General features: G+C 32.0%; 3 protein-coding genes and 1 long non-coding RNA gene across 18 annotated transcripts; 1 reads left to right on the top strand and 3 right to left on the bottom strand.

Moving 5' to 3' along the window:
* Positions 1-6500: 6500 nt before the first annotated feature.
* On the top strand, positions 6501-10899 carry LOC108336273 (VIN3-like protein 2). Its single transcript, XM_017572662.2, has 4 exons — positions 6501-6703; positions 8102-8747; positions 9009-9328; positions 9757-10899. Exons 1-4 carry the CDS (start codon positions 6646-6648, stop codon positions 10584-10586), a joined length of 1854 nt encoding a protein of 617 aa, XP_017428151.1. The 5' UTR covers positions 6501-6645; the 3' UTR covers positions 10587-10899.
* A 903-nt stretch (positions 10900-11802) lies between these two features.
* On the bottom strand, positions 11803-17331 carry LOC108338353 (protein SICKLE). Of its 10 annotated transcripts, none has more exons than XM_052881083.1 (5): positions 17258-17331; positions 14093-14130; positions 13817-13921; positions 13607-13726; positions 11803-12900 (listed from the first exon to the last, which is right to left on the bottom strand). In XM_052881083.1, the coding sequence occupies exons 3-5, from the start codon at positions 13914-13916 to the stop codon at positions 12038-12040; spliced, it is 1083 nt and encodes a 360-aa protein (XP_052737043.1). In that variant the 5' UTR covers positions 13917-13921; positions 14093-14130; positions 17258-17331; the 3' UTR covers positions 11803-12037. The 10 variants fall into 10 exon arrangements, with proteins under 10 accessions (XP_052737043.1, XP_052737042.1, XP_017430658.1 ...); XM_052881082.1 differs by adding an exon at positions 15864-15907 and having other exon boundaries at positions 13607-13921; positions 17258-17322; XM_017575169.2 differs by having other exon boundaries at positions 13607-13921.
* LOC108336709 (uncharacterized) lies at positions 14968-16138 on the bottom strand. Its single transcript, XM_017573173.1, has 2 exons — positions 16011-16138; positions 14968-15907 (listed from the first exon to the last, which is right to left on the bottom strand). The coding sequence occupies exons 1-2, from the start codon at positions 16136-16138 to the stop codon at positions 14968-14970; spliced, it is 1068 nt and encodes a 355-aa protein (XP_017428662.1).
* A 3574-nt stretch (positions 17332-20905) lies between the features above and the next one.
* Positions 20906-24207, bottom strand: LOC108337250 (uncharacterized). Of its 6 annotated transcripts, XR_008250469.1 has the most exons (6): positions 23663-24207; positions 23037-23212; positions 22279-22562; positions 21621-21707; positions 21345-21453; positions 20906-21146 (listed from the first exon to the last, which is right to left on the bottom strand). It is a non-coding gene; the product is annotated as an uncharacterized LOC108337250 (long non-coding RNA). The 6 variants fall into 6 exon arrangements; XR_008250470.1 differs by lacking the exon at positions 21345-21453 and having other exon boundaries at positions 23663-24206; XR_008250466.1 differs by lacking the exons at positions 21345-21453; positions 21621-21707 and having other exon boundaries at positions 22279-22304; positions 22394-22562; positions 23663-24203.
* Positions 24208-26227: the final 2020 nt, after the last annotated feature.

Below are 26227 nucleotides of genomic sequence, written 5' to 3'. Positions count from 1 at the left end.
TTATTGTGTTATGTTGTTCGTGCGAGAGGTTTTGTGGTTCTGCTTCCATTTTGTGGTGTTGTAATGGCCCAACGTTTTGGTCGTAGGAAAAGGAAGGTGGTGAAGCCGACATTCAAGGTAAGTATTGAGCTCGTGGCACACTTAACCGACGTTCGAAATACGGTTAAGGGATCACCAGAGTTCAAACGTCGGTTAAGGGTCACTAAACTTCGAGTTACGACAAAACCTTAATCGACGTTGGAATGCCGACAAGCCTTAACCGTACTTTGAACGCCGGTTAAGGTTGTCGAGAGAGAAGAGAGTTTGTGATAGAAAAAAGGAAACAAATGATGGTGCTTTTAAGACAATGTCATCAAGAGTTGCAGAAGGAGCAACAAATTTTGAAGAGACCCTTTTCATCGGGTGTCGTGTTTATCACACGTCCAACCAAGGCACTACAAAGCAGATCAAATTTGAGCTACACTCCTTTTGGATATACTTTTTTGTTGTTGATGCTAAGGAGCTAGATTTTGGAAGAAGCTTAGTGGACTTGAGTGAGCTGATAAAAGAATCCATTGAGAAAAACCGACAAAGCACTCAGGTGAAGCAATGAGACACAAGCTTTGGCTTATCAGGAAAGGCAAAAGGAGGAGAACTTGTTCTCAAACTGGGTTTTCAAATAATGGACAAAGATGGAAGACAATTCAAAGTCCAGCTCTAGCAAGCTTGGTAATTTCTCTTCATTTTCTTGTAAACAATCTAAGACATCATTCAACATGTCTAGTCCTAAAATGGCAAATAGAAATTATTCATGGAGTCCTTCACAATCGAGAATAGGAGAGGATATTCAAGAAAATTGAAAATGAAATGTGTCAAAACAAAATGAAGGACAGAGAGAGGAGATGTAGGGGGTGTAGGATTTTTGTGTGTTTTAAAGGAGAATAAAATCTCATTTTATTGAAGATTCTTCTACACAATCTGCTAGGCTTCTGACAAGGACAAAGATGGAAAATAAAAGTTGGAGATACAGGATGATATAAATGAGACGCAAGGAGAAGAGCTCACAAAATAAATGTCATCTCAGTCTCAATATTGGAATAGTTTTATTAATAGTTAAATATTTGTTTTAAAACTATTTTCAAAATTTATATTTCATTTTTAAATTAAATTATATATTTATTTTGTTTTTGTATTTTATGAATCATACAAAACATCTTCTGGTATTCAAAAAATATTTTTTAATGAGAAATAGTATTTTTAGAAATATATAAAATTTTAAAAATACCAAATATATAAAATGTACTAAATTAAAAAAAATATTTATATATCTGTGAGAAAATTTTAGGAAAATCAAATCTCTTAATCTTTAAGCAAACTTTGTTGTTATTCTAACGAACAACGTAAGGTTATATTATAATTTATTGTCAAACTTCTTTTGTCAAATGGTAAAAACTGTAGTGTCACGAGTCTTTTATAAAGGATAAGGATGAAAAAGTATAAATGAAACATAATTTTTTAAAATAATTTAAGATAAAAAAAAAGCATATTTAAGCATTCTTTTTCATTCAAAATATCATTACAATTAATTTTAATTATCTGAAAAAATAGATAAAGAATAATGTTGTTAGTTAAAGAATTTGAAAACATTAAAAAATAAAACATATGTGTGTGAAAAAAATTTAAAATTGTGGGGAAAGAAACACAAAAATGATGAACCAAATAAGTTGTCTCATGCATTAGATAAGTGAGGGAGTAAGAAAACAATATCTTATATATATACCATTAATTGTGTAAAACTCTACTTGCATGTTAAACCTAATCACACTTAACTTGAGCATGTATGCATGTTATTTTGTACTAATAAAAAGACACTCAAAGATTATATCAAGTTAAATTCTCACAATAATAAAAGTTAAATTCAGATATTTTACATAGGATAAAAACTTATACAAGTTATAATTAAAAGCTAACTTTTCTTGTTAACTTCCATATTCAATCAGGAGTGGATGTTGATCTCCATATATATATATATATATATATATATATATATATATATATATATATATATATATATATATATATTGAAAGAAATGAATTTTTTAAATGTTATTTAAATATTATATATATATATATATATTGAAAGAAATGAATTTTTTAAATGTTATTTAAATATTAAAATCTGACTAATATTTTTATAAATTTTATACTTTAAAATAAAATTATATATCTTAAAAGAGAAATTTAATTGTTTTATTCCAACAGGAAAAATTCAAATATTAAATATTTTATTTACTCTATTCAAATAAATAGAAAGAATTACATAAAATTTTAAATATTGGGTATTTTACAATTGTATTTTTTCAAAATACTACATCAAATTTAAAATATTAACAAAACAAGATAATATTTATAAAAAATATATTGATTGTAAGTTATTGTATTAAAAATAAATATTATTTAATATTTTTAATATATTTTAAAATCTTTATAAAATATTACCTTACGCAATAGTAATAATAACCTTTAGGATTGCTGGAAAGAATATAACTTGTGAAATAAAGTGTTTTTGTACTATTTGATTAAAAAAATAATAAAAAGCATGTATGTGTATGTTTAATAGAAAGTTATAAATAATTATAATTGTAATCGTTATTATTATCTATTATTATTATTATTATTATTATTATTATTATTATTATTATTATTATTATTATATCTTCTCATTAGCGAAAAATATTCATGTATAAAAATCATTCATCTCTCATTATCTTTTACTTTTATGAAAAATATTAAATATTATACAGTGAAGGTGAAATAATGGATTCAAAATTTTGTTGGGGCTAACTATACATAGAAAATGAAACTGCTCACAGTTAAATTGTCTATTTTTTGTGTGATTTTAATATGAACGGTGATTTGCAGGTTATTAATATTCAATTAAAAAATAAAGCTTATCTTTAACATTTAGTTTGTGAGTTTGTTTATGACAAAATGACTTGGGCTGAAGTCATTCATATTCGATTTCTTAAATCTAAATATCAAAAAAATGTGTTCATTAAATCATCATTTGACATGGTATTAAGGATACATATGATATTGTTCTTGAAAATACTTTTTGGGCATTAGGTAACAGTGATTGTATTAATTTTTAGAATGATTGATGGTGTTTTAACATTTACATATCTAGATTGGTTAGAATTTCATATTTTGACAGAGTAAGGTTATAATATGTTGTTAGCTTGGATTGAACATGTACTCATTATCAAAGCTAATTTTGGTGGCGATAAATATTTAGTGCAAAAATACAACATTATTGTCTTGAGGGTGACATTGTTGCTTCTTAAGATTTGGTTCCTATGATTCAATATATTCCCGTGGTGTAGTTTGTGATGAAGATTGTAGTGCAACCTTGGGTCAAGTTTGTGGTGGAGCCTATGGTACAACCACTAGTGCAACCTCAAGTTCAGTCTGTGATTGAGTATGTGGTAGAGCCTGTAGTACAGTCGTCAGTGTAGCTTGAGGTTCAGCTCGTGCTACAGTCGCTGATGCAACTTGAGGTTCCATTTATGGTGAAACATATGGTATAGTATTTTGTGGTGCAACAATTCGTTATCTAGTCACCAATACAACCTATTATGGTTAAGTCTGTTGTGGTGTCGCTTGTTACTCAGTTACAACTTGTTATTATGGATCAACCTAATAATATTGTGTTGTGAATGGATCATTTTCTCTTAATAATCTAGATGTTTTTAATGGAAGTGAACCATGAATTTTGATTCCTTAATTGATATGCATTCTCTAAAATATGTCTCTTTCAATAATTAATTTGTAAGGCTTAAAACAACTTAATTCACATCATAGTAATTTTGAAACAATTCCTAATTATTTCACGGCTAAGGAAGCTCGTCTCGTGGAGAAATTCAAATTAGCTTTTATATTGATTGATATAGTTCATAAGAGGGAGATTATAATAGTGAAACAGATGAGGAGATAATTCAAACTATAGAAAATCCTACAAGGGTAGATCACAAATGAAAATTAATATTAAATCTTTCAAAGCACAAACTTCTAATAAGCACTAATGTGTTTTAATAAATTGTGATTTTTGGGCAGAAGTTTTACATATTTGATACTATTGATTACACTTTACTTTACAATCAGTTTATTTCATTTGTTGTCATGGTGAATGATTACACTTTACTTGTGATTATGGTGCTACTAATGAGTGAATGTAGAGTTCAAAATTTCTCATGTTCTTTGTGAAAGAAATCATTACGAGGATGAGTTAGTCATCTTGACTTTCATTCATCAGGAATAGTATAAGTGATTTCCAAGTATTTATTTAGAATATTTTTAATAATTTCTTATTGATAAGGGCTTGATATTAGTGAATTTCAATGCTTAATTAGCACTTATCTTGTTTTGATTATGCATAAAAATTGTGATAATTACCCCAATTTTACTTGTTTTGTAGAAACACATGAATGCAAGGAGTTAAATATGCATTTTGATGAAAAGAAGAATATTTGCATTTATTTTGGAAGAATCTGACTTGCCACGATTGGAGCGCCACCTGAGGGCTTGAGCCACAACCACCAAGAAAGGTTTTCTTAAGCCATCAACTAAGGCTTGAGTCATGGGAGAGTTCTTAATTATTAAACAACCTCAAGTAGCTCAAGTCCAGATCTTCATAACTTGAGCCATAAAGGAAACCTACCAAGGGAGGAAACCTCAACGCTGGAGCCCTGAGCCACTGCTTGAGTCGTGCTGCGAAAGTCCATAAATACAAGCACATTGGACATATTTTGAAGAGAAGTAGAAAGATCCAGAAGAGAGAACTAGACTTCGGTCTCAGCCCTCTCAAGTTGATTTTAGAGAGAGACTCTAATAAGTCTCTCACATAGTCCTTATACTTCAAAGATACATCCTTAAAGGATTAGGAGATATTTTCCTCCTTGCCTGTAATTCTTTCTATCTTTATGAGAAGCTAAATCTTAATGTGTTGAAACATGATATAATAGATTCAAACTCTCTTGTATTTGGTGACACTTTCATTTATGCAGTTTTCATTTGATTTAAAGTGGTTAGTTGATTTGTGCTTGATCTTGGGATGAACTAATCACTTATCTTGCTTAACTGACTTAAGGCGTAAAGACATCTAGTCTTGAGTTGTGGTCTAATAAGTTTTCCTGTGTGTTTCTAGATGAAATAGGCCAGAGATGTGTTGGAATAAAATATTATCCGTAATACAAGTGGGTCGTACGCAGTCACTAATAGGTTTCATAATAGGCAAGATACTAGTCTTCAGGTACCGGGATAAGCTTGGAGTACTATAATAACAATATTAATATTAATAAATATTTTTTCTTATTTTTTAAATAATTACCTTTTCTTTCTCATTTTTTATTTCTTTCTAACTATTGAGAGAAAGTATTCAATATAAATATATACCCAAAACTAACACTCTATATATTTAATTAAGTTGAAAATTCTAAGAAATTTATAATATATAGTTTAATAAATATAATTTTATTATATAATATCAATGTAACTTCAATTTATTTTATTAGAAATTACTATTTGTCTTTGTTTGGATGATATAAGGGAGTAAAAACGAAAAGAAAAAGAAAGAAAATATAATAGGTGACTTTGTTTGAATGGGATGAAAATAAGTAAAAAGAAGATAATTCTACTTCTTATTAATAATTTTATTTATTATTTATTTTTATAATAAAAGAATTATAAAATACTTAAATATAATAGATTATGTTGCATGTTCATATATTTGTATTGATTTTTCACGTAAATATTTCATGTTATTAATTAGTCTTCAAGAACAATACTAATATAGATATTAAAATAAAAATTGTTTGTCACTAAACTATATTTGAGAAAAAAAAACTTAAACTCATTATTAAAATATTAAAGTGTTGTATAATTAATTTAATTTAGTTTTATCATTTTTGTTATAAAATGAAAATGATCATAAACATATTTATTGATAACATAAGTTACATGACACATTCAATATTTTTTTATAAAGTGTATTTTTCTAATCCAACTATTGGATTATTAGAAGTTCCAATCATTTATATTATATTTATAGAAAAGTTTTATGGTTCTAAAATTATTTTTTATATTCACCAAAATGGATTAAATATATAAACATAAACTATTTTATCTTTCTAAATATAAATATATATTGAATGTTGAGAAAAACCCACCATGATCATTAAAAGTTGACCTAAAGAAGATTAATTTAGAGGTTTAAACAGTAAATGATTTTATCTAAAAAGTTGCTGAATTTATTAATAAGAAGAAGTGTATATGAAATGAGATTTTAGTGATATGATATTAGACAATAAAACCTTTCTTATAAAAATAATATGTTAATTAATTACTTGTATCAACCCTAATCAACCAAAAAGCCTTTTATTATTTGATTATTTGGCACTTTTGTTTCCGAGTTTCCCTTTTCGGGAATTACGTTATACCAAATCACTCGTCACAGCATAAATTTTGTATCCTAGCATTGAATGCTCAATTACATGCCACTCCTTCTATCTTTTTCTCTCACTCTCTTTCTCTCTCCCACCAATATCAATAGATCAGCAATGCCGCTACTCACTCTCAGATAAAACTGCAAATTCTTGTGTGTGGAGAATCATGAACGAAGAAGAGACCAAGGGTTCTGCTTTTCTGGGCACCAACACCGCTTATTCAGGTCACTTTTCTCTCATCACTTTCTCTCTCTTGCTGTTTCACTATCTGGGGTTTTACGTTTTTTTATCATGTAAAATAAAAAATAAAAAACCATGAACTTTCACGTTTTTTACTTTCTTTTCTGTTGTATCTACCTTAAATAAATCGTGGGTGTTCTTCAGTTCACAATGTAGGTTATGAAAGTTTCAGTTTTCGTCATTTGCATTATTGCTTTGATGGTTTGTGCAGTTGGGTGCTTTTACATACCTGTTTTCATCACACAACTGTTGGAAAAATGGGAAATTTGTAAAGGCAAATGGTTTTTCTTTGAGGCCATACTTGACCAGTTATATAAAAATTAAATTTTTTTCCACTTTCCTCGGTTTTTTTTAATGTTTTCCCTCATAAGCGGTTCTGGGTTATGTAGTTACGAAGAAATTAAGGTTTAACATATTTGGATAAATCCCTGAAATCCCGTAGGTGGTTGTGCAAGTGTATCATCCAGATTTTTCTCTCTAGGTTGAGACATCTCTATTCAGTATCTACATATGCATGTCCCAGGTTGTGCCTCTAGTGAATCTCTCTGATGCATGGATTAGGATTATCAATTTCTCCAGTGAATCGTGTGGTTGCTAGTTTCAAGTTTAAGTGATACTACTTGACGATTTTGGAACTTTGTAATTTTGATCGATAAAATGTTAATGCAGTTGATATAGGGTTGTCTTGAGTTGTTTCAATCTTTTATTTTCAACAAGCCTTTTTTTTTTTAGAAAAAGTAGACCATAGAAATATGGTTAATTAATTTCTGACTGTTATTCTCTTGTTCCCTTTCTGTGAGGATTAGACTCTTGTGGCACCTCCTTCACTTCTAAAGGCTAAATGTTGTTCGTTTTTATGCCTGCCACCTGTGATGGCGCCCCCTTCATCACATTAACAAATTAGGAATGGGAAATGGAAGTGTGTTTAGCTGCATGCGCTGTTAAGTTCATAATAATATTAATAATAATAATGTATTTGGAATTGAAGTGTACGAACTGTATTAGAGGTTAATGCAAATGAGAACTCAGTTTTTTAATATTCAGAATGCATAGTGATAATGGCTCAACTACTGGCAGGTTGTTATTGTTGCATTATTTTGAATTAATGTTTGGTTTGGAAAACTATATGTTAAACACAGTATATAACGGTTTATTTCTTTTCTGGATTGCACCTTCTGCATGTGTTATTTTAGTCTTTTCTTTTTGTAAACGTATTATATATTTTTGGCAGATGATAAATATAGTGTTTAATTCACAAGAGGACAGTCATGCATATTGTAAATTTGTTAACTATATTTCCATATAAGTCGTGTTGAACATCATTTATCAGCACTTTAGACACGTAATGAAGTTCAAGCTAACAATGTTGTGTTTCTCTACAGGTTTTCTTCTTGACCCTGCAAAATGGGGTGTGCTGAGTTTGCCGGAAAAGCAAAGACTAGTCCATGAGATTGCACGACAGTCAAAAGATGCCTCTACTATGCTTCAGACATTTACACGCAGGGAACTTCTAGAAATAATCTGTGCTGAATTAGGCAAAGAGAGGAAGTATACAGGCTATACCAAGAGTCAAATGATAGAACATCTTTTGAAGATAATTTCTAAGAACTCGAACTTGCACGTAACCGGAAATATGCCAGCTCCTACCAGAAGTTGCATTGGATCTAAAAGGAAAAAGAAACCTGCATCTGAGGATTTACACCATGCACCTCTAGAGAACATTAAAGAGGAAGTAGTGAAAACCTTTTTGTGTCAAAATGTCGCATGCAAAGCTACATTGAATCCAGACGACTCTTTTTGCAAGAGATGTTCTTGTTGCATATGTCATTGCTATGATGATAACAAGGATCCAAGTTTGTGGTTGACTTGCAGCTCTGATCTTCCCAATGAGGAGTCATGTGGAATGTCCTGTCATTTGCAATGTGCTTTGAGTAGTCAAATGTCTGGCAATTTGAAGGGTAGTTGTGGTATTAAGTTAGATGGAGCCTTCTGTTGTGTTTCTTGTGGAAAAAGTAATGAACTGATGAAGTAAGTTGGTTATATACTTTTTCTTTATCAGCATGCAAAAGTAAAATATGCATAGATAATTACATACATACATTCATTCGTAATTTTATAAACCCTATTAATAAATTGTCACCTGTTCACATGTTAATGGGATAACTTATTAACAAAAGAGGTGTTATTACAAAGAGTCATATTAGTGGTCTGTTGCAGTGTAAGGTGGCTCATATAAGCTACAGTTTTTATTTTATTTTGTTTTTTGGAATGGATGTTTGGATTTTACAGGACATGGAGAAAGCAATTATTGGTTGCCAAAGAAGCAAGAAGAATGGATATACTGTCTTTGCGAATATCCCTGGCTCACAGAATTCTTGTAGGAACAGAAATGTACAAGGAACTGCAAAAGATTGTAGAAACTGCTCTCAAATTACTGGAGAATGAAGTGGGATCACTCGATCATGTATATGCGAGGATGACTCGTGGAATTGTAAGCCGGCTTTCATGTGGTGCTGAGGTTCAGAGATTGTGCTCAGCTGCAATTGAATGTTTTGATTCAAAGTTTTCTGACCTTTTCTCTGTTTCTGTGGAAAAGAAAGATGCACCAAGTAAGCTTTTTATTATTTTTTCAATGGTCATTTTATTGAACAAATGGCAGGCAGAACCAGAACTTATCTTGATTTTCATGATAAAATACAGTAGTCTTGAAATTTTGGATCCAGAATAATTCCAAGTATGACTATTCTCAATATGGAGGAATAAAGGAAAGAACTAAATAATTTTACTTTTTCAGTTTTTCTTCAATATGGAGAAGACTTAAATGGTTTAGACATTGGCAATGGCAAGTCTCATTCCATGATAGACAATGATTGAGAATATGAAATTGCATTTCTTCTAAATGATTATATGATATGACAACATGAGAGATCAAATAAAGTAAATCAATTGAACCATTAAACAGTGTTGTTTTTGCATCAGTAAATTTTGCTTTAATTACCCGTACTGATATGACTTTTCTGGTGACTTTATTCGGCAGCATGTTCAATTCGTTTTGAAGAGTGTCTTCCTACTTCAGTGGTTATCGTGCTGGAGTACAATGACAAACTTTTAAAGAACTTTCTAGGCTGCAGGCTTTGGCACAGAGTATCAACTACAGACTACCCTGAACAACCCACCTTCATCGTCTTGAGGCCGGAGAAAAGATTCAAATTAGAAAACCTGCACCCTTCAACTGAGTACTTTTGCAAGGCTTCTCTGTTCAGCAGCACAGGGATTTTGGGTGCTGCAGAGGCTAAATGGGTGACCCAGTGTGAGCCCACCAATTCTGGAAAAGGAATAAGTTGTGGGGGAAATCGTTTTAGAGTGGAAATGTGTGGTCAGGATCATATAACTGCTGAAACTCATCATCCCACAGAGTCTGCCAACTCCGACATGAAGTTATCATCTCGACAACAACCTGGGAAACCCATGAGTTTGAACATCAGAGGAAGGTTTGAAGAGTTCCTGTCGAAGCCTCAGTGTTTAGAGCCTTTTGCATATAAAAATCTTGCTGCTGCAGTTTCACCTTCGACACCTTGTAAATCCTACGAGATGAGGCAAATTCCTGGTTTGAATGGTAGAAAGCGGTCGAAGGAAAATGACTACGAGTATTCGGTGAGGGTGGTGAAATGGTTGGAGCATCTAGGGCACATAGATGAAATATTCAGAGTGAGATTTCTGACTTGGTTCAGCCTTAAGGCTACTCAACAGGAGAGAAGGGTGGTTAGTGCTTTTGTTGATGCATTGATCGACGACCCAGCAAGCTTAGCAGACCAGCTCATACACACTTTCAGCGATGAAATATGTTGCGAGCAAAAACCCTTGTGAGGATGGATGCCTTCTACAACACTAAATACTTGTTTTTCTGACTCCACCCATAGAAACTTTGTAACACTTTGTGGGAGTTACAGGGACAGTCCATGGATATCACGTTTTTTCAACTCTTCATTTCTTCTTCCTTCAGGAAGTAGTTTATGCTCTTTTATACCATTTACTTTCCATTATGTACTTACTGGTCAGTGGAGTGATTGTTGGATTATATCACATATCCCCACTTATGCGCTCTACCTTAGATTTCTCCTCACACTTTATTACTTATCTAACAATATGAAATCACTTAGGCTATGTTTTTTAAATTTAATTCACATTCTACGCAACGTTGGATTGGAGTTCGGTTGGAAGCAACTTCAGAAGATAGTCAAAAGTCAACCTCAGTATAATTTTAAATGATTGTAACACAATTTATGCTAAATATAAAAATTCTGGAAAAACAAAATTCATAATCAAAGGAATTCGTATATACTGTCATGGTTTACCCACACAATCCCTATTAATCTAAGCGAAAAAGACTTGATAATGCAATGAAAAAAAAAAGAAGGGAAAATTATAGTGAGGGAACATAAAGATAAACAAAAATGTGTTTACTTATCATTAAAAGTTCATTTACGATGATATGAGTTTGCGACTAGAGTGTTTCCATTTTTGTTTGGTATTCTTCGAATTTGTTCACTCACAGATAAGTCATTAGAATATGATTTGCTTTTCTTTTGTTCCGGTAGTGAAGGGTGGTAAAAATTGTATTTTCATAAAAGATAACGAAAGAAGCATTGTTTTTTAACCTATCTAAATTCTACTTTAGCTCTTATTTTTCATTTTAATTATTTTAAATTTTACAAACACTCTTATAAATGATATCTATCCTAACAACTTTTTAAAATAGTCATATTCCTAATAATGATATCATAATAAATGAAATTTACAAGTGTGTATTCCAGCTTGCCCAAATGACAATACTTTGTAGTAGTAATACAAACAAGATTAAAAGCGGTAAAAAATGTGAAAGACAAAAATGTGATGTTAGTGGGTGTAAGTCTAATTAGAAAAACACTTTCATATTAGCAGTCCATTAAATGCTCACTGCATCACAGTATAGGCATGCACATGTCACTTGAGATAAAGCATTTGATCGTAATTTCACCAGGTACCAGCGCTCCACATGTGATTATAATTTTGCAGTTTATACTTTCTAGACAAATTAATGGACTTTTTATCTGGACCGGTACAACTTTAGATAGTACACAATTAATTGGACGCCAACATATCAAACCGTGCGAAGTACAGAACACATCCCAAAAATTTTCTTGTGTTTTAGTACAAATAGTACCTCCTTGGCATTAATCTATGAAGTGACTTGAAATTTATTTGCTTTTTTCACTGGCTGGAAATTCATTCCTCTCTGTAACGTCATGATGGGCCCTTCATGTAATGAGCAGCTGTCATCATACATTTTCTGCATCGTTGGCAGCTTCATTGAATGCAGTGGCCAAGTACTCAGCAAGGCTTGGTTCAGAACGGAACTTGACAGATGCAGCAGATGATCCCTCTCCTATTGTACTCTTTGATTTTGAAATCCAGGGTTTTACTTTCTCAGGTATTCGTGAAGAATGTAAAGAACCATCAATTGCTTCCCATATCTTAGGCTCTAAATGGTTCCATGGATCTTCAACCATGGAGCTCTTGTAAAATCGATTGGGACCAGGACCTGGGTTTTCGTTGGACAAATGACCATGAAAATTAGGTCCTCGTCCACTACCCCGTCCTGAAACAGAGCTACCAGGGTTGTGCCATACACCCCTGCCTCGCCCTTGACCAGGCCTAGGATTGCTCCTGTATCCCGGAGAAGGATTGGGACTGTAACTGGGCCTAGGACTGTTGCTGTATCCTGGAGAAGGATTGGGACTGTAACTGGGCCTATGACTGTTGCTGTATCCTGGAGAAGGATTGGAACTGTAACTGGGCCTAGGACTGTTGCTGTACCCTGGAGAAGGATTGGGACTGTAACTGGGCCTATGACTGTTGCTGTATCCTGGAGAAGGATTGGGACTGTAACTGGGCCCAGGACTATTCCTGTATCCTGGAGAAGGATTAGGACTGTAACTGGCCCGGTGAGTTATGCCCTGTGTAGAGTTATATAATGGACCACCTGATGGTTCGAATCTAGGATATGGATGTCTACCAACACTTGATGGATGGAATAGGAAGTTATCGTGAGCAGGGCCTCTAGGTCCACTAAAATCCAGGTTTCCATATGCTGGTGCTGATACTTGAAAAGGAGGCAGAGTCATCCGTGGATTTGTTGATTCTGTTATATCCAATCAATGAATAACAATTGTCATTGAGGAATAGATAAGGTAAATCTAGATAGTAGAGCACACGAGAAATTTGAGGTAGTTAATACTAGAAAACATATAGAACTGACTCAAAAAGCAATGCTGCATACTTTTTATTCAACAATTATTAATTTATTATATAAAAACAGACCAGGGAAACTTCTCATAGATTACAGAGTAGCATGAAGTTTTAGTCCTTGAAAGATTGGGACTGCGTCATCTGAATCACCCAAAAGTATTTAAATTAACATATAAATCTGTACCTTTAAAAGATCCAAATTGGACTCAACCAAATCCTTTATGCTAAATTGTTATGATTTAAACAATCTTTTGGAGGACTAGATTTCCTTCTTGATTGAGTCAATTTTCAAAACGGTGTAGATTGTTGTCAATCGATGGAAATAATGTGCTGAAAACTTATTCAATGTAAAAACTCGACATTTGAAGGGTAAAAATATCAGCCTACTTGCTAAATAGGTGTCAAAGGGGAAGGGGTGTTGCCGGAATGTAAAGTCCTCATTCCATTATGGATGGACGTAGTATAATATTCACCATAAATCAGGCTTATTATCTTATTGCTACATGAATCTACAAGACTCTGACTGCATAGCCACTTATACAAATCAAATTGAAGGATACCAACGTCAGGTAAACAGTAATTGATGAACATATCAGTACCTGGATGTGGGGATGAATATTGTGCCATAGGAGAGGGACCAACATTTGGAGGGAAACTATCCGGTGCAGCCTGGATACTGGTATTGTTCCTTTTGTTAGAAGAGAAGGCACTCATCGGATCTGTATAAAAGTCAAACCTTGGAGCAGCATTCGATTTATCCCATGATGGCATAATTAAAGGAGCTTCAATCAAGGGATTTGAGAGAGAACCGGGCATAGCAGAACCTTCCACAGCACCAGAAACATCAGCATGATCAGCTTGCATGCGCATTTCTCTCAGCCTTTTCTTCCTCTGCTCTGAATCCTCCATGTAACCTGAGAATCCAAAAGGTAGTTACAGGCATAATATAAATAAGCAATAATAGCCACCATAAAATTTGTCACAAACACATCAACTACTGCTCATAAACAGCAAAAACAATAAGCAAAACAAACAACTTCTCATAAACTTATGAAAAGCTGTTAATTTTGAAGGTAATTAAGTACCTTTCAAGTCCCAGATTTTTATTCAAAGCACCCTTTACCTATTTCAGAAAATGCATAAGACAGCATGGTCAAAATTTGAACCTTTTCACTCAAAACACTGGATAGTAAATCATAACATAGTTTAACAAACACATACAGGAAACCTGCAAGGACTACAAATATTTACTAGTTCACTTTTAGTATAAAAGAGACAACTTTATGCCTTTCAAAACATTAATAGATAACATCCTGTACAAATTACAATTAGGACAACCAAGTTAACAATCAATTGATTAAAATTACAATTGAAACTTCAATTCAAGCTCAGCAGAACTAATAAATCACCTTGCTGGAACCTATGTTACTGGGTCGTGCTGACTATGAGAAGAAGAGTCTTAATATAAGGTAATATCGAAGAGAGGAAGAGAAAAGTAACAAGACCTGCAACCTCAAACTGAATTTTATAGCAAGTAACTCCATATATCCCATTGTAACCATTTAACTCCAAATAGCAGGTGATTTTATTGTTATTAGAAAAGTGAACCAACAGATCTAATACACTGACGAATATAGGAAGACAGGGAGGGTGCAAGAGCAAACACACGAGACATTTGAAGAGATCTATAGGCATCCTTGCAGTCAAACACAACCCTTACTCTATCACATTTCTCAATTTTGTATAGTTCTATAACCTTTTAAGTCTGTCTCTACCCACTCTCCAGCTTCAAATAATCTCATCTAATAATCAACACGACAAAGTAATAATGTCATTCTTCTCCAATAACATCAATTTATTCATTAACAATATTGATTCACACTCACCACTCAAATATTGTGTAGTCTATAATAAAGAATTTGTTACTCGTCTCATGACTCTCCTATACCAACTGAAGGCATCAATTTATCAATTTCCCATGTATCTCCCGCATCAACAACTTAGAATTAGCAGCAATGTGTTTGCTTTTATAAACAATATCTCTACATAATTCATGCCTAGGAGCTGGCCTCACTGTTCTTAATTGAAAAAGGGGACTTCTTAATACATTACTACTATACAACTCTCTCGCTGGATGGACATGCTTCCACCAGAAATCATACAGTGCTATTTCCATTACATCCCAATACTCAGCATCACGATGTAACCTGAATAGACTACTACCATTAGGAGTCCAAACATAAAAATCCATCCAATCCCTTCCTAGAATCTCCATTAAACCCTGAGCTTGAGGAATATAGTGAATTGGAATTCGAGACCAGGGGAAAGCTTTACTTAAGTCCCCATTGAAATATGGACACTTTATCTCCAGTACTCCACGAGAAGGCAATTCATGCACTAGACTGTCGATTACACCATCTGGTGAAGCAGCAAGCCAGCTGTCTTGTGGGTGTGAATCATATACCTGAAATTCAGGAAACAACACTGTATTTCCAGTTATCAGTTTGTATCTTTCAAGTGCTTCCTCCTCTTTGATATTGCTCCAACAGGTGGCAAGGTTTCCAGAGAAAGGTTCAATAGCACCAATCTTCTCTAACCACAGCTGGACCCTTTGTCGACGCCAAAACCCAATAGCAGCAGCAAAAGTGCTAGCTGTCAATTTGTTTCTCCTATGTGCTTGCCAGTTTTTAAACCAATGTTGAAGGCAGCTAGCTTGAAGGACTGAATAAGTTTCAACAGAACTGTATTTTAACATATCACCAAGTGCGTGCAATTTTCTAGAAGGTTTTTTGAAGCAAGGCTTAGTTTCTCTAAAAACCAGCACAGAAGCATTACTACTAAAGTTTCTCTTATTACTTAGACATGCAACAAGTGCATCCACATAACAGCAACTTTGGTGCCTGAAACATTGCAGCCAAACATGAGAGAATGCAGGAGCAATTTCACCATCGTTAAAAAAGAGATAACTGTCACTTGAACTTTAGATGTAAGCTAGGCAACAACTGAATGGGTAAATGGTATTTAAGAGAACAACAGTGCATCATGGCAATGGCAAGTTTTCTACAAACATTGAACATGTATATGGTTTCATTCCCAGTTAGCAAAGAGCCATTAGTAGAAAGCTCATCCATTGAAATTCTTAAAATCAAACAGCTTTCCACATTAAAGTTCATAGGAATTTATGTGATAATTGTGGCATTTAATTAAAAACATAATGGCACATGGATTCACAAACCCACAGAAAGAGAAAAGACCTAAACCATGGGGAACATTGAAGAGGTGTTGATGTGAGAAAGAAGGAGGTGCAAGATAGGTTTTACCAAAAGTGATTAAGTTGACCGTGGATATGGTGTCTTCATGAATTATGATGGTGATAGACACAGAGAAAGAGAGAACTGGGGAAACGCCCTAGTGTTGTACATCAGTCAGATAGATGAAGTACACATTAATTATTGGTTCTACTGTTGAGTGTTTATTTTCTTTAATATTTTGAGGCGAGAATAAATTTATTTGATTTCAAAACTAAATGGACTTCATTCTCACCTAAAGAAAAATTGAACCAAAATTCAGCTCCACAAAGCTAACACAGAACAAAATGGGAGTCTCTGAAAAAACCAATTTCCAATAAAACAGTATAGTCTGTTTGAGAAATCTGGCCCAATAGAAACAACGTAAACCGAATAGGTTTTCAAAAAGGCCCTTAACTGAAGTTCAGGCCGGTAACAATTAGCGTGTTTGAACAAAATACGAGAACCGATTCTACCTTATGATAGTGAAACCATGAAAAGGTAGAATGAATTATTTGTTTCACCTTGGCCATGGAAAATTGATTGATTTTTTCTACCGATAATCCATTCCAAAACAAGACAAAATCCAGTGCAACCCAGTTTAGTAAATAATATCCCCAACTAACTTCAATTAACTCAGCGGCTATCATTGAACTCCATTCTCTTACAAAAAATCACTTCAAACGAAAAGGCTTGAAATTCTAAGATATTTTAAGTACGTACAGAGGTAAATTTTCAGTGAGAGCGCTAAGAGTCAAATCGAACATCACATAATCAGCACAAGAACGATGGAAAAATTCCAAAGAGAACAAACATTAAGTAATTTTTCAATCCAAGTTTAAGTTCCCATCCCCTTTTTGGGCATTTTCCTTCCTAACCTAAAATCAGACATAATTCAGGAAAAAACATAATTTCGCGACAAAGATTTTGACGTAACTATAAATCGCTCAAAGTAAAACTCACTGTGATTCGGTCTTCTATCCCCAAATCCTTTAGCTGAAAGCTTTCAAGCAAACCGATGATAGAGAGTTCTGAAGTAAGCGGGAAAAGATTAATATTAGGTTATGGCAAAATAGAGAGTGTGAGAGAAAGAAACACGTAAAATTACGGTAGTAACCCTATTATTCACTGACACGGTGGCGTCGAGGAACTTCAGGCACACGTTATCATTTTCCCTTAAAACTAATTAGTATTTAGACACAACAAATGTTTATTTTATATGATTAAAAAATAGTATTTCGAAATATATAAATTATACTATTATTCTTTTATTAGACCAGTTGCTCAATAAATTAAATTTAAAATAGAATTAAACAGAATAGTTTTAAAAGAAAAAAATTAAATATGAAATATGAACTATGACTCAAAATGATAAAAACTTTTACAGTGAGAAAATGGATGATCAAGGAGAACTAATTAAGTTACTTCAACCTATACGTAAATTGTTGTAAATTTTATAATATTCCTTCAATTTCTACAACTAAAAAAATTAAGAAATTCGATTATTTATATAAACTTTGGAGAAAAATAATTATTAATAAAACTATGTAATGAAAAGTTACTTAAGGGATTGAAAAAACAAAGGTCACTAAATTTTCAAAGTAAATGTCAAATTCTCTAACTTGTATTAAAAAATTGTCTTTGCGGCTTCATGTAGGTTAATTCGAAAGCTTCAATGCCAAATAAAATTGGGTTTGATTATATAACAAAGCATTTTTTAGTATTTTGGGTATTTTATGAATTAAGAAAAATCTCAAACACATTCAAGAATACAATAAAAGTTCTATTTGTATACATTATCCATTATTGATTTAGCTTATAGAATAAAAAAACTAATAACAGATACTTATTTTTGTCATACATAATGTCACAAATATATCTAAAGAATGTTTATTGAATTTAAGTTTAACTTGTCGATGACAGTAAACATTTAGAGGGTGTTAGGACTTCCATTGGTAACTAAAAGTGACATATTTGGCCATTTTTACTTGTGGTGCATCGAGAAACATCTTTCCCTTTGAATATTTTTTTCCATTATAGTTAGTTTCACATCTCATCATTACAATGTGCATTCGTGACTGTTTTTGGGGAACTCAATCATTATTTTGCATTAATGTTCTCCTTGGTTTTGTAGAATGTGACTTTATGATTTTTGGTTGTGTAGAATGTGAGTTATGTTTGATTAATATTAGATGTTTTATGTTTATATAATTTTAGATTTATTATATTTTTGATTAATTTATAATTTGATTAAATTATAAATTATTATTAGGTGTATTGTTAGTTTATATTTAGGTGCATTGTTAGTTTATATTGAGATTTATAATAATTTTAGATGTAAACATTAGTGAACCTTAGTTCCATTTAAGATTTAGTCATTAAACTTTAATCATTTGTATTAAATTTTGAATTGTTTGATCGAACAGTTTAGAAGAATTATTTTTCATAATTTGTTAATATGTGTACATTGTAAGTTTATGCATAAATTTGAAAACAAATTGGTTCAGACCATTTTGTGTTGTTTTCTTGATGCATACTTGATTGTGGTCATGAGTAACCATTTTCATTTCGTGTACTTTGAAAATTAATGTGAAATGCTACCGAAATTTTATCAAATTAATGATGATAGACTTCTCCGTGTAGATATTAGCGAGTTATGAAAAATATTTTTTTCGAATCAGTATGGTCTCGCATTGTGAGAATTAAAAATTTGAGAATGATGAAGTTTGTTACCAATGTAGCATGGATTGAAGTTGGATGAATGCACCTCATAATGAAGAGTATGAAAAAAGAGTTTATGAGTTCTTGCAATATGCTCAAGAACACGTCATTTTTGTGAACGAGACATATTATTATCCTTGTGTTTGTTGTTTAAATCAAATATGTTAGGATTTTGGTGAAATGCGTGATCACCTGCTCATCTTTAGTATGTAAGGAGATATACAAATTGGACTTGACATAGAGAAGTATTAGACAACCTTACAACGTCATGAACATCACAATATGTGGAAGAATGAATGAATGGTCATTTAGAGGACATGGTACTTGATTTTAATGAAGAAAATTTTGGAATAGCTCATTTATATGATACATTGAAGTCTGATTCAAAGAAACATCATGCATTAACTTTATATGATTGTTAACAATTTTAAAATTGTTCAATTTAAAAGAAAAAAATGAATGAACCGATAAAAGTTTCACAAAACTGTTGGATTACAAGAAAATTCTATGTCCAATGGATTTGGAGTATAAGAAAATACATGCATACTTTAATGATTGTGTATTGTACATAAACGAGTTTGTTGCATTGAAGAGGTGCCCAACATATAGGTTATCACATCTTAAAAAGAAAGTTACTGGAAATAATGTTGATGAAAAAAGTGGATGGTCCCCCACTACGATGTTGTGGTACCTTCTCATAATGAAAACATAGGAAAAACACTAGAGGGGGGAGGGGGCTAAATAGTGTTTTCAAAATTTTTTCCCAAAGTAGTTTATAATGATTTGTAGCAGATATATAATTTAAATAAAATGATTAGATGTTGGTTTTTATGAAGAGCGTATATGGAAAACATTTCAAAAATCAAAACAATAAAACACAAATTTTATACTAGTTTACTCAACCTGAGCTACGTCTAGTTCTCTCTTAAGAACTCTTAAGGGGTTCCACTAATCTTCAAGAAGATCATACAAGTTTTACCTCTCCAAGTTTACAACAAGTATTCCACCACTACTGGTTCACCTAGTCAACACGACTAATTTGAGTTTCACTACTCTTGGTGTGCAATATTCTAACTACTTCTAGTTCAACCCTAGACAACATGTCTAGACTGTTTAACTCAATTGAGCTAAACACCAAGTGTTTTAATTCTCTTCAGAATCTACAACACAATCAATGTTATGGACAAATACATATTGATAACTGTCGAAGAGAGGATAGAGACAATACAAATAAATATGAGATATTATTAAGGTTTTTGTTTTTCTCTCTTAGAAAATTTAGTTTCAGACAATCTATGAGCACAATAAGCTTGTTTGAGCATTCACGAGTTCACTATCTTATCTTCTTCTTCTTTTCTTTAAACTTCTTCAAGCATCCATCTATATGTAGATTTTTTTTGAGAGATGATCATTATACAAAGAACACTACAAAAAAAATCACAATTACATACGGTCAAAATCCGTATATAACATCCAAAATCCGTATATAAAATTATATTATATACGAATTATATACGGACAAAAATCCATATATAAAATAAGCATAGCTAAATTACATACGAAAAAATCCATATATAAATTACATACGGAAAAATCCGTATATAAAATCTGTATGTAACTTACATATAGAAAAATCCGTATATAATATCTGTATATATGAATCCGTATGTAATTATTTATTTTCAAAAAAAAAAATTTAAAAATTATTTATATATTATCATAAAATTTACACATTAAAAAAATGTTTGAATAACTAATTTAATATAAAATATCTTTTTATAGCATTAGTATCTTTATACTTGAAACCAAAGTGGAACTAAAAAGAATCCAGTGTCAAATATATAACTAATACAAATTTTAGATTTATAACGTGTAACTAAATTTTTCAACTAACTCGAAATCATAACCTATTATATTCTAACATTAAATTTCAACTTTACAGTATGTCAAGCCATTATGGACTACACTGTTAAAACCAGAATAAAATTATAAAAACTAATTCCAACAACTATTTATTTACAAAACAAGATTCCCAGTCATATCTAAGATATCCTTACGCTTAGAGCTCGCTCCTTGGCTTGTCTTATCTGACCATCCATGTTTTGAAGCAAATGAGACAGATCAACATTACCTGCAAAGCAATCAAAAGTAATCAAGGAAAATTTAGAACCAATACCAAACACTATGGACAAACACAACAATAATTTTTGAAAGTATTTAAGTGAAAATAGTTTTGAAAAATAGAAACAGAGTTTTAAAAACTATATAAAGGAGATAATATGACAGGTTTTGTAGCACATTCAATGAGACTAGTCAAAATCTGTCTTACAGATTCACTATCGACATCCATGTGAACTCCTCTGTAAATTTCTTTAAGCTCATTCTGCCTCTTAAACACCAAATTTTCATCTTACTAGCTTTGACAACATTTTAGAACCCTTTTAAGAAATGTTTATCCATCCCATGAAAGGTTAAAAAAAACTAAATAAGAATGAAGATATTCCTGCATAAATGGCCTTTCCAAGATAATAAATCATATTAAACATTTCATGGTTAATTAGGAAGGAAGCAAGATGAACATATAATTTAACCAATGAAATGCTACCTATTTAGATGGATTAATACTCTTAAATGATGGTAACAACAATGGTCGATGTTAATCATATCATTTCCATAACTCCTTAAAAAGGTGCTGCAAAGGATTTCATATTGAAATTAGAACACTAGTGTCAACATTGTGGATATTGTAATATTAAAATTTGTGGTAAGAATGCATTTCAACAAAAATAACTTTAAACATAAAGTGCATATTAAAAGGAAATTAATGGGGTACATTTTGCAATAATGATTCAACCAATAGACAATTGTAAGAAATTCCAACAAATGAGTAGGGAAGGCTTTAACATCCCCTTTTATCCACTTCTAACGTGAGCTCTTAGAATTTTAAATATCCAACGTGAGCTTAAACATTTATATATTTATGATTTCAAAAGACACTAAGATAATTAAACAAACTATAGGAAACTATAGCTCTTGCGAAATACCTCCCCATCCATCTTCAACAGTGATAACATGAGGTGAAAATGTAAATTTTAGAATAAGTGACTAAATTTCAAAGCAATAACTACATAGAAAATGGAGATTCAAAAATATGGAATCTAGAAAACATGAAATATGAGTTGTCTTGATGGCATCTCTTTAGTATGTAAGGAGACAAAATAAGCAAACTCAAGAGTTTAGAGAATTACATGGGAAATCCTTACCAGTAGTTGCTGCCTAACCTCAAGCCCTGCACAATATCAAAGAAGTGTTGAATCAATGGATACTCTGAGGTTGAATCCTTATAGCCCCTCTAACAATACAAGCAAAGATAAGAACCTGAAACAAGAAACTTTATGTGATGAAATTGAAATCCAGCATTGCAGCACTTTTAGACATCAAGACTTTTTCACTTTTTGGAAGCTACAAGTCACGTGTTTTTATTGACAAAACTTCCTCCTTCCTCCATTTGCTTTCCCACCTTATTTTCCCTTCACCCATTCAATAGCTGCAAAGAGTCCAAAAAAAACATAAGGTGTAAGTCCTTGTAAAAACCTTTTTCTCAATTAAAACATTGAATATATATATAAATATATATATATATATATAAATATATACAAATATATATATATATATATATATATATATATAAATATATACAAATATATATATATATATATATATATATATATTAGATATTATAAAGAATTGGTTATGACACGTCTATCCTGCTTACATCAACAAGAATATGTGGCTAGAATCTGCTTGATGTGAACCAAATAGATAATAAGAACAGAGCTTCAGAATGAGAAAAAAGTGAAAAATAATTGAAGGAAGGAAAGTTGCAATCTCATAACACGAGAATCTTGATGAGCATCTTCAGTAATCAAGAGAAAGTTCAACTTAGATTTTGATGAAAAGCAAGTTTCTAAAGGATAGAACAGATACATAGAGTTCATGATTCTGGAGATAAGAAGATTACAGAATCCTTGCGAATGCAATTCGATTCTCTACCAAAGTCCACTGATTCTCTGCCCCTGATGCATAGTAGTCATAAACCATCTTTGGCAATTTTTCCTTTGCAATTGCTTCATACTCAGTAACATTAGTTATCATCTCCATTTTCACAAGAATGACTTACGAAGTCCGCAAGATAAGCTGAAAGTGAGATCAAATTACATTAAATGAGATCAAATGCATTTCGACGCAAAGATGGTATGCAAGCATGAAATACGAATATTTCAAACTTAATCTTTTGGGTTCATCAATGGTATTTCAATTAATCGCCATCAAATAAAAGATTGATTTGAAAACACATGAAAGCAGGATCTTCTGAAATTTTCATATCAAAACTTTAGTTTCATGATTTGTTGTGTGTTCACTCTAGAGGAAACAAATCCCATTTTACGGGGACCATTTTACTTTATTTGATATTGACGAGCAATTCCACTAAAAGGATCACTTTATTTTACACTTTGATGAGCCAAGATCAGATTCAGAAGAAAACGATGACAAAAGAACAAACCGGTATCTTAAAGATCAAAACCTTCAAACTACTTAAACCTAAAACAGTACCTAAAACAATGAATTGCAAACATTAGCACAAACCTAACCGTTTGTAGGAGGTGAGAAAACCCAATGGTGGTTATGGAACAATAGCTCAGTCACGCAGCGACAACGGTTTGAGCTTTCACGAGTCCAACAACCTAACCCTAGCTTCTTCTCGAGCTCGTGAATCTCCTTACCTCATCACTCTCACAGAGCCCTCATCGTCGTGATTCACATCACCAAATCACACTTTGCGACTTGATTTGTGCTTGCTATAATCTTTTCCACCAATTACATCCTCATTTTGGCACCTTTTCACCGATTCAACTCTTGAATCTTCCTTTTCCACCAAACACGCGACCTAATTCACATTTATCACCGAAAAATCTTCCTATTTTTCACTCTACGTCGAATCCTTTCCGCTCCTGGAGTATTATCGCGAACCTAGGGTTTTGTAGGTGCGTTCCTCCTCTTTCGAGTTCTCTTATTAACTTCCTTCATCAAGAGTTTAAACTATATTCGATTCGATCCACTCGGTCTTCTTCGCGTCTTCCATCAAGAAGGTTCGAGAGAGCAGAGGAAAAGAAGTTATTAAAATGGGGAAAAGGGTTTCGTAAGAAATACCTCGTTATTAAATTTTTTTAATAAAATATTTTTCCGGTATGTAATTTCGGTAAAAAACATTCACTTTTAATTATATACAGATTAGATCTCATTACATATGGATTTAATATTTAGATAACTTTCCCATCACAACGTGCTTTATTTACATACGGATATTATATACGGATTATCGGTAGATACAAATCCGTATGTAACTTATTTTTTTGAATCCCTATGTAAAATCTGTATGTAATATTAATATTATATACAGATTAAAATCCGTATGTAAATATCAATAGATAATTCCAGCTTTTTTTGTAGTGGAAGTTAACTTCATGTAGAGCATGTAGCCTTTTTGTGAGAAGTCGGACTCAAGTCTACTTTGTAGAGGTACAGAGCTTAGCATAGCCTTTTAGAAAAATGTAGCTTGTACGATGTGTTAGAGCAAAAGTATTTAAGGGAAACATTCCCAAAATATTATTCATATCTCTCAATGTTTTTTTCTTGGGTGTAGTGATTCTGATCAAGTCTTTATGCTTTTGTGATCTGCACAAATATCAAGAATAAGATATACAAGTATTAAAGCACTTTATCGTACATGCATTAAATATTTTGAACATTGATAAGCTTTAGGTCACGTGTTCAAAACATTTTATCATTTGTCATTTCATTAATAAAAGCATCGTTTGGTAAAACATTCAACATATATGATCATCAAATGGTGTAAAACATTAGATGCTTTATCAAAAAAATTGTTTGAACTATGCAACATTTAGCGGTCTTTTGTTAGACGGTACATTTTATAAGACGCTTTATTTGAATTAAAATTGTTTTGAATAAAACATTTTTTAAGCTTTAGTTTTATCATGAGATAGACGTTTTTGTTCATAACACGCTAGCTTGTTAAGACACTGTTTGTTAAGACGTTTATATGTTGTTGGTAAAACATTGTTTGTTACCCATTTCATTTATAAGATGATTAATTAAGAGAGACGTTTCCTTTTATTAGAAATTGTTCATTCATCAAACAATATAGTTTAGAAAATGTTATTATGAACTTGTTTTTGTCTATAAAAGATGTTTTAAAATATTTTTCTCTTGTACGTTATTTCTTTAAAACAACATTTCATACAGACAATATTTCATCTAATGTTTTTGTTAAACTTCAAAACCTAAGTTGCTTAGACGATCTAGTCTCTAAACGATCTTGTCTCAGCACATAATACCTAAGTTCAAATGATTGTTTGTCATTAAGGAATATGTAAAGGACTTGACATGCAAATGGAAGAAAATGTGACAACATGATAAAAGGTGCAAGACCCCTGCTATTGATGAAGATGACGACATGACAAAAATAGAGGATGATCCTCTTTCAAACCTTGTCAACATATTGTCGAAGTTAAATAGAAAACCAATAAAGATACAATAAAATACTATCGAATATTTGGAATCAAATGTTATGTCCCATTTTATATTTCCCTTTTTGATACATTAGAGGTGGTTGGTGGAGACTATATTTTAAACATTTCTATCATCCAACTGTGCATGTAAGTAGTAATGCGTCTTCTATATTTACTATATTAAAATTATTGAACTTAGAGTATAATTCATTGTCTTAGGTATATGGGCACAATGAGTGTGGAGCTAAGTCAGTCAATGGAGTATGGATTTTTTTTAGCCCTAAAGCGTTCAAGGATCTTATAACCTAGGCTCAAGCTACATAGTATATGATATCATGGATTACCACCTCACTAAGACATGTTTACTTCACTCCATACATTAAAGCGTTAGTCATACTTATTGAGTTTGTTTTAAGTTAATGTAATTATTCAACTAACAATTTCTCATTCATTGTAGGTTTCATTAACAATTATGTGATTTGTTGATTAAATTAGACTTGCAAGCAAAATCTTGTAGGTTTAGATGCAAATACTGAAAAATAAATATGAATGCATGTGTTGATCAATTGGATCGAAAGAAGCAAAAGTGATTGATGTAAAATATGGAATGATGATGTTGTTG

Source organism: Vigna angularis, chromosome 7, assembly GCF_016808095.1.
Source record: "Vigna angularis cultivar LongXiaoDou No.4 chromosome 7, ASM1680809v1, whole genome shotgun sequence".
Classification (NCBI taxonomy): Eukaryota; Viridiplantae; Streptophyta; class Magnoliopsida; order Fabales; family Fabaceae; genus Vigna; species Vigna angularis.
Note: the sequence above shows the minus strand (reverse complement) of the source record. Positions and strands in the feature narration are given on the sequence as shown.

Excerpts from the sequence above, each read along its gene's own strand:
- LOC108336709 (XM_017573173.1), bottom strand. The coding sequence starts at position 16,138 with ATGGATGAGCTTTCTACTAATGGCTCTTTGCTAACTGGGAATGAAACC. Across the intron at positions 15,908-16,010 it reads AAATACCATTTACCCATTCA|GCACCAAAGTTGCTGTTATG; the intron begins GTTGTTGCCTAG and ends GCAATGTTTCAG.
- LOC108336273 (XM_017572662.2), top strand. The coding sequence starts at position 6,646 with ATGAACGAAGAAGAGACCAAGGGTTCTGCTTTTCTGGGCACCAACACC. Across the intron at positions 6,704-8,101 it reads CACCAACACCGCTTATTCAG|GTTTTCTTCTTGACCCTGCA; the intron begins GTCACTTTTCTC and ends GTTTCTCTACAG. Across the intron at positions 8,748-9,008 it reads AAAAGTAATGAACTGATGAA|GACATGGAGAAAGCAATTAT; the intron begins GTAAGTTGGTTA and ends TGGATTTTACAG.
- LOC108338353 (XM_017575169.2), bottom strand. The coding sequence starts at position 13,916 with ATGGAGGATTCAGAGCAGAGGAAGAAAAGGCTGAGAGAAATGCGCATG. Across the intron at positions 12,901-13,606 it reads ATATTCATCCCCACATCCAG|AATCAACAAATCCACGGATG; the intron begins GTACTGATATGT and ends TGGATATAACAG.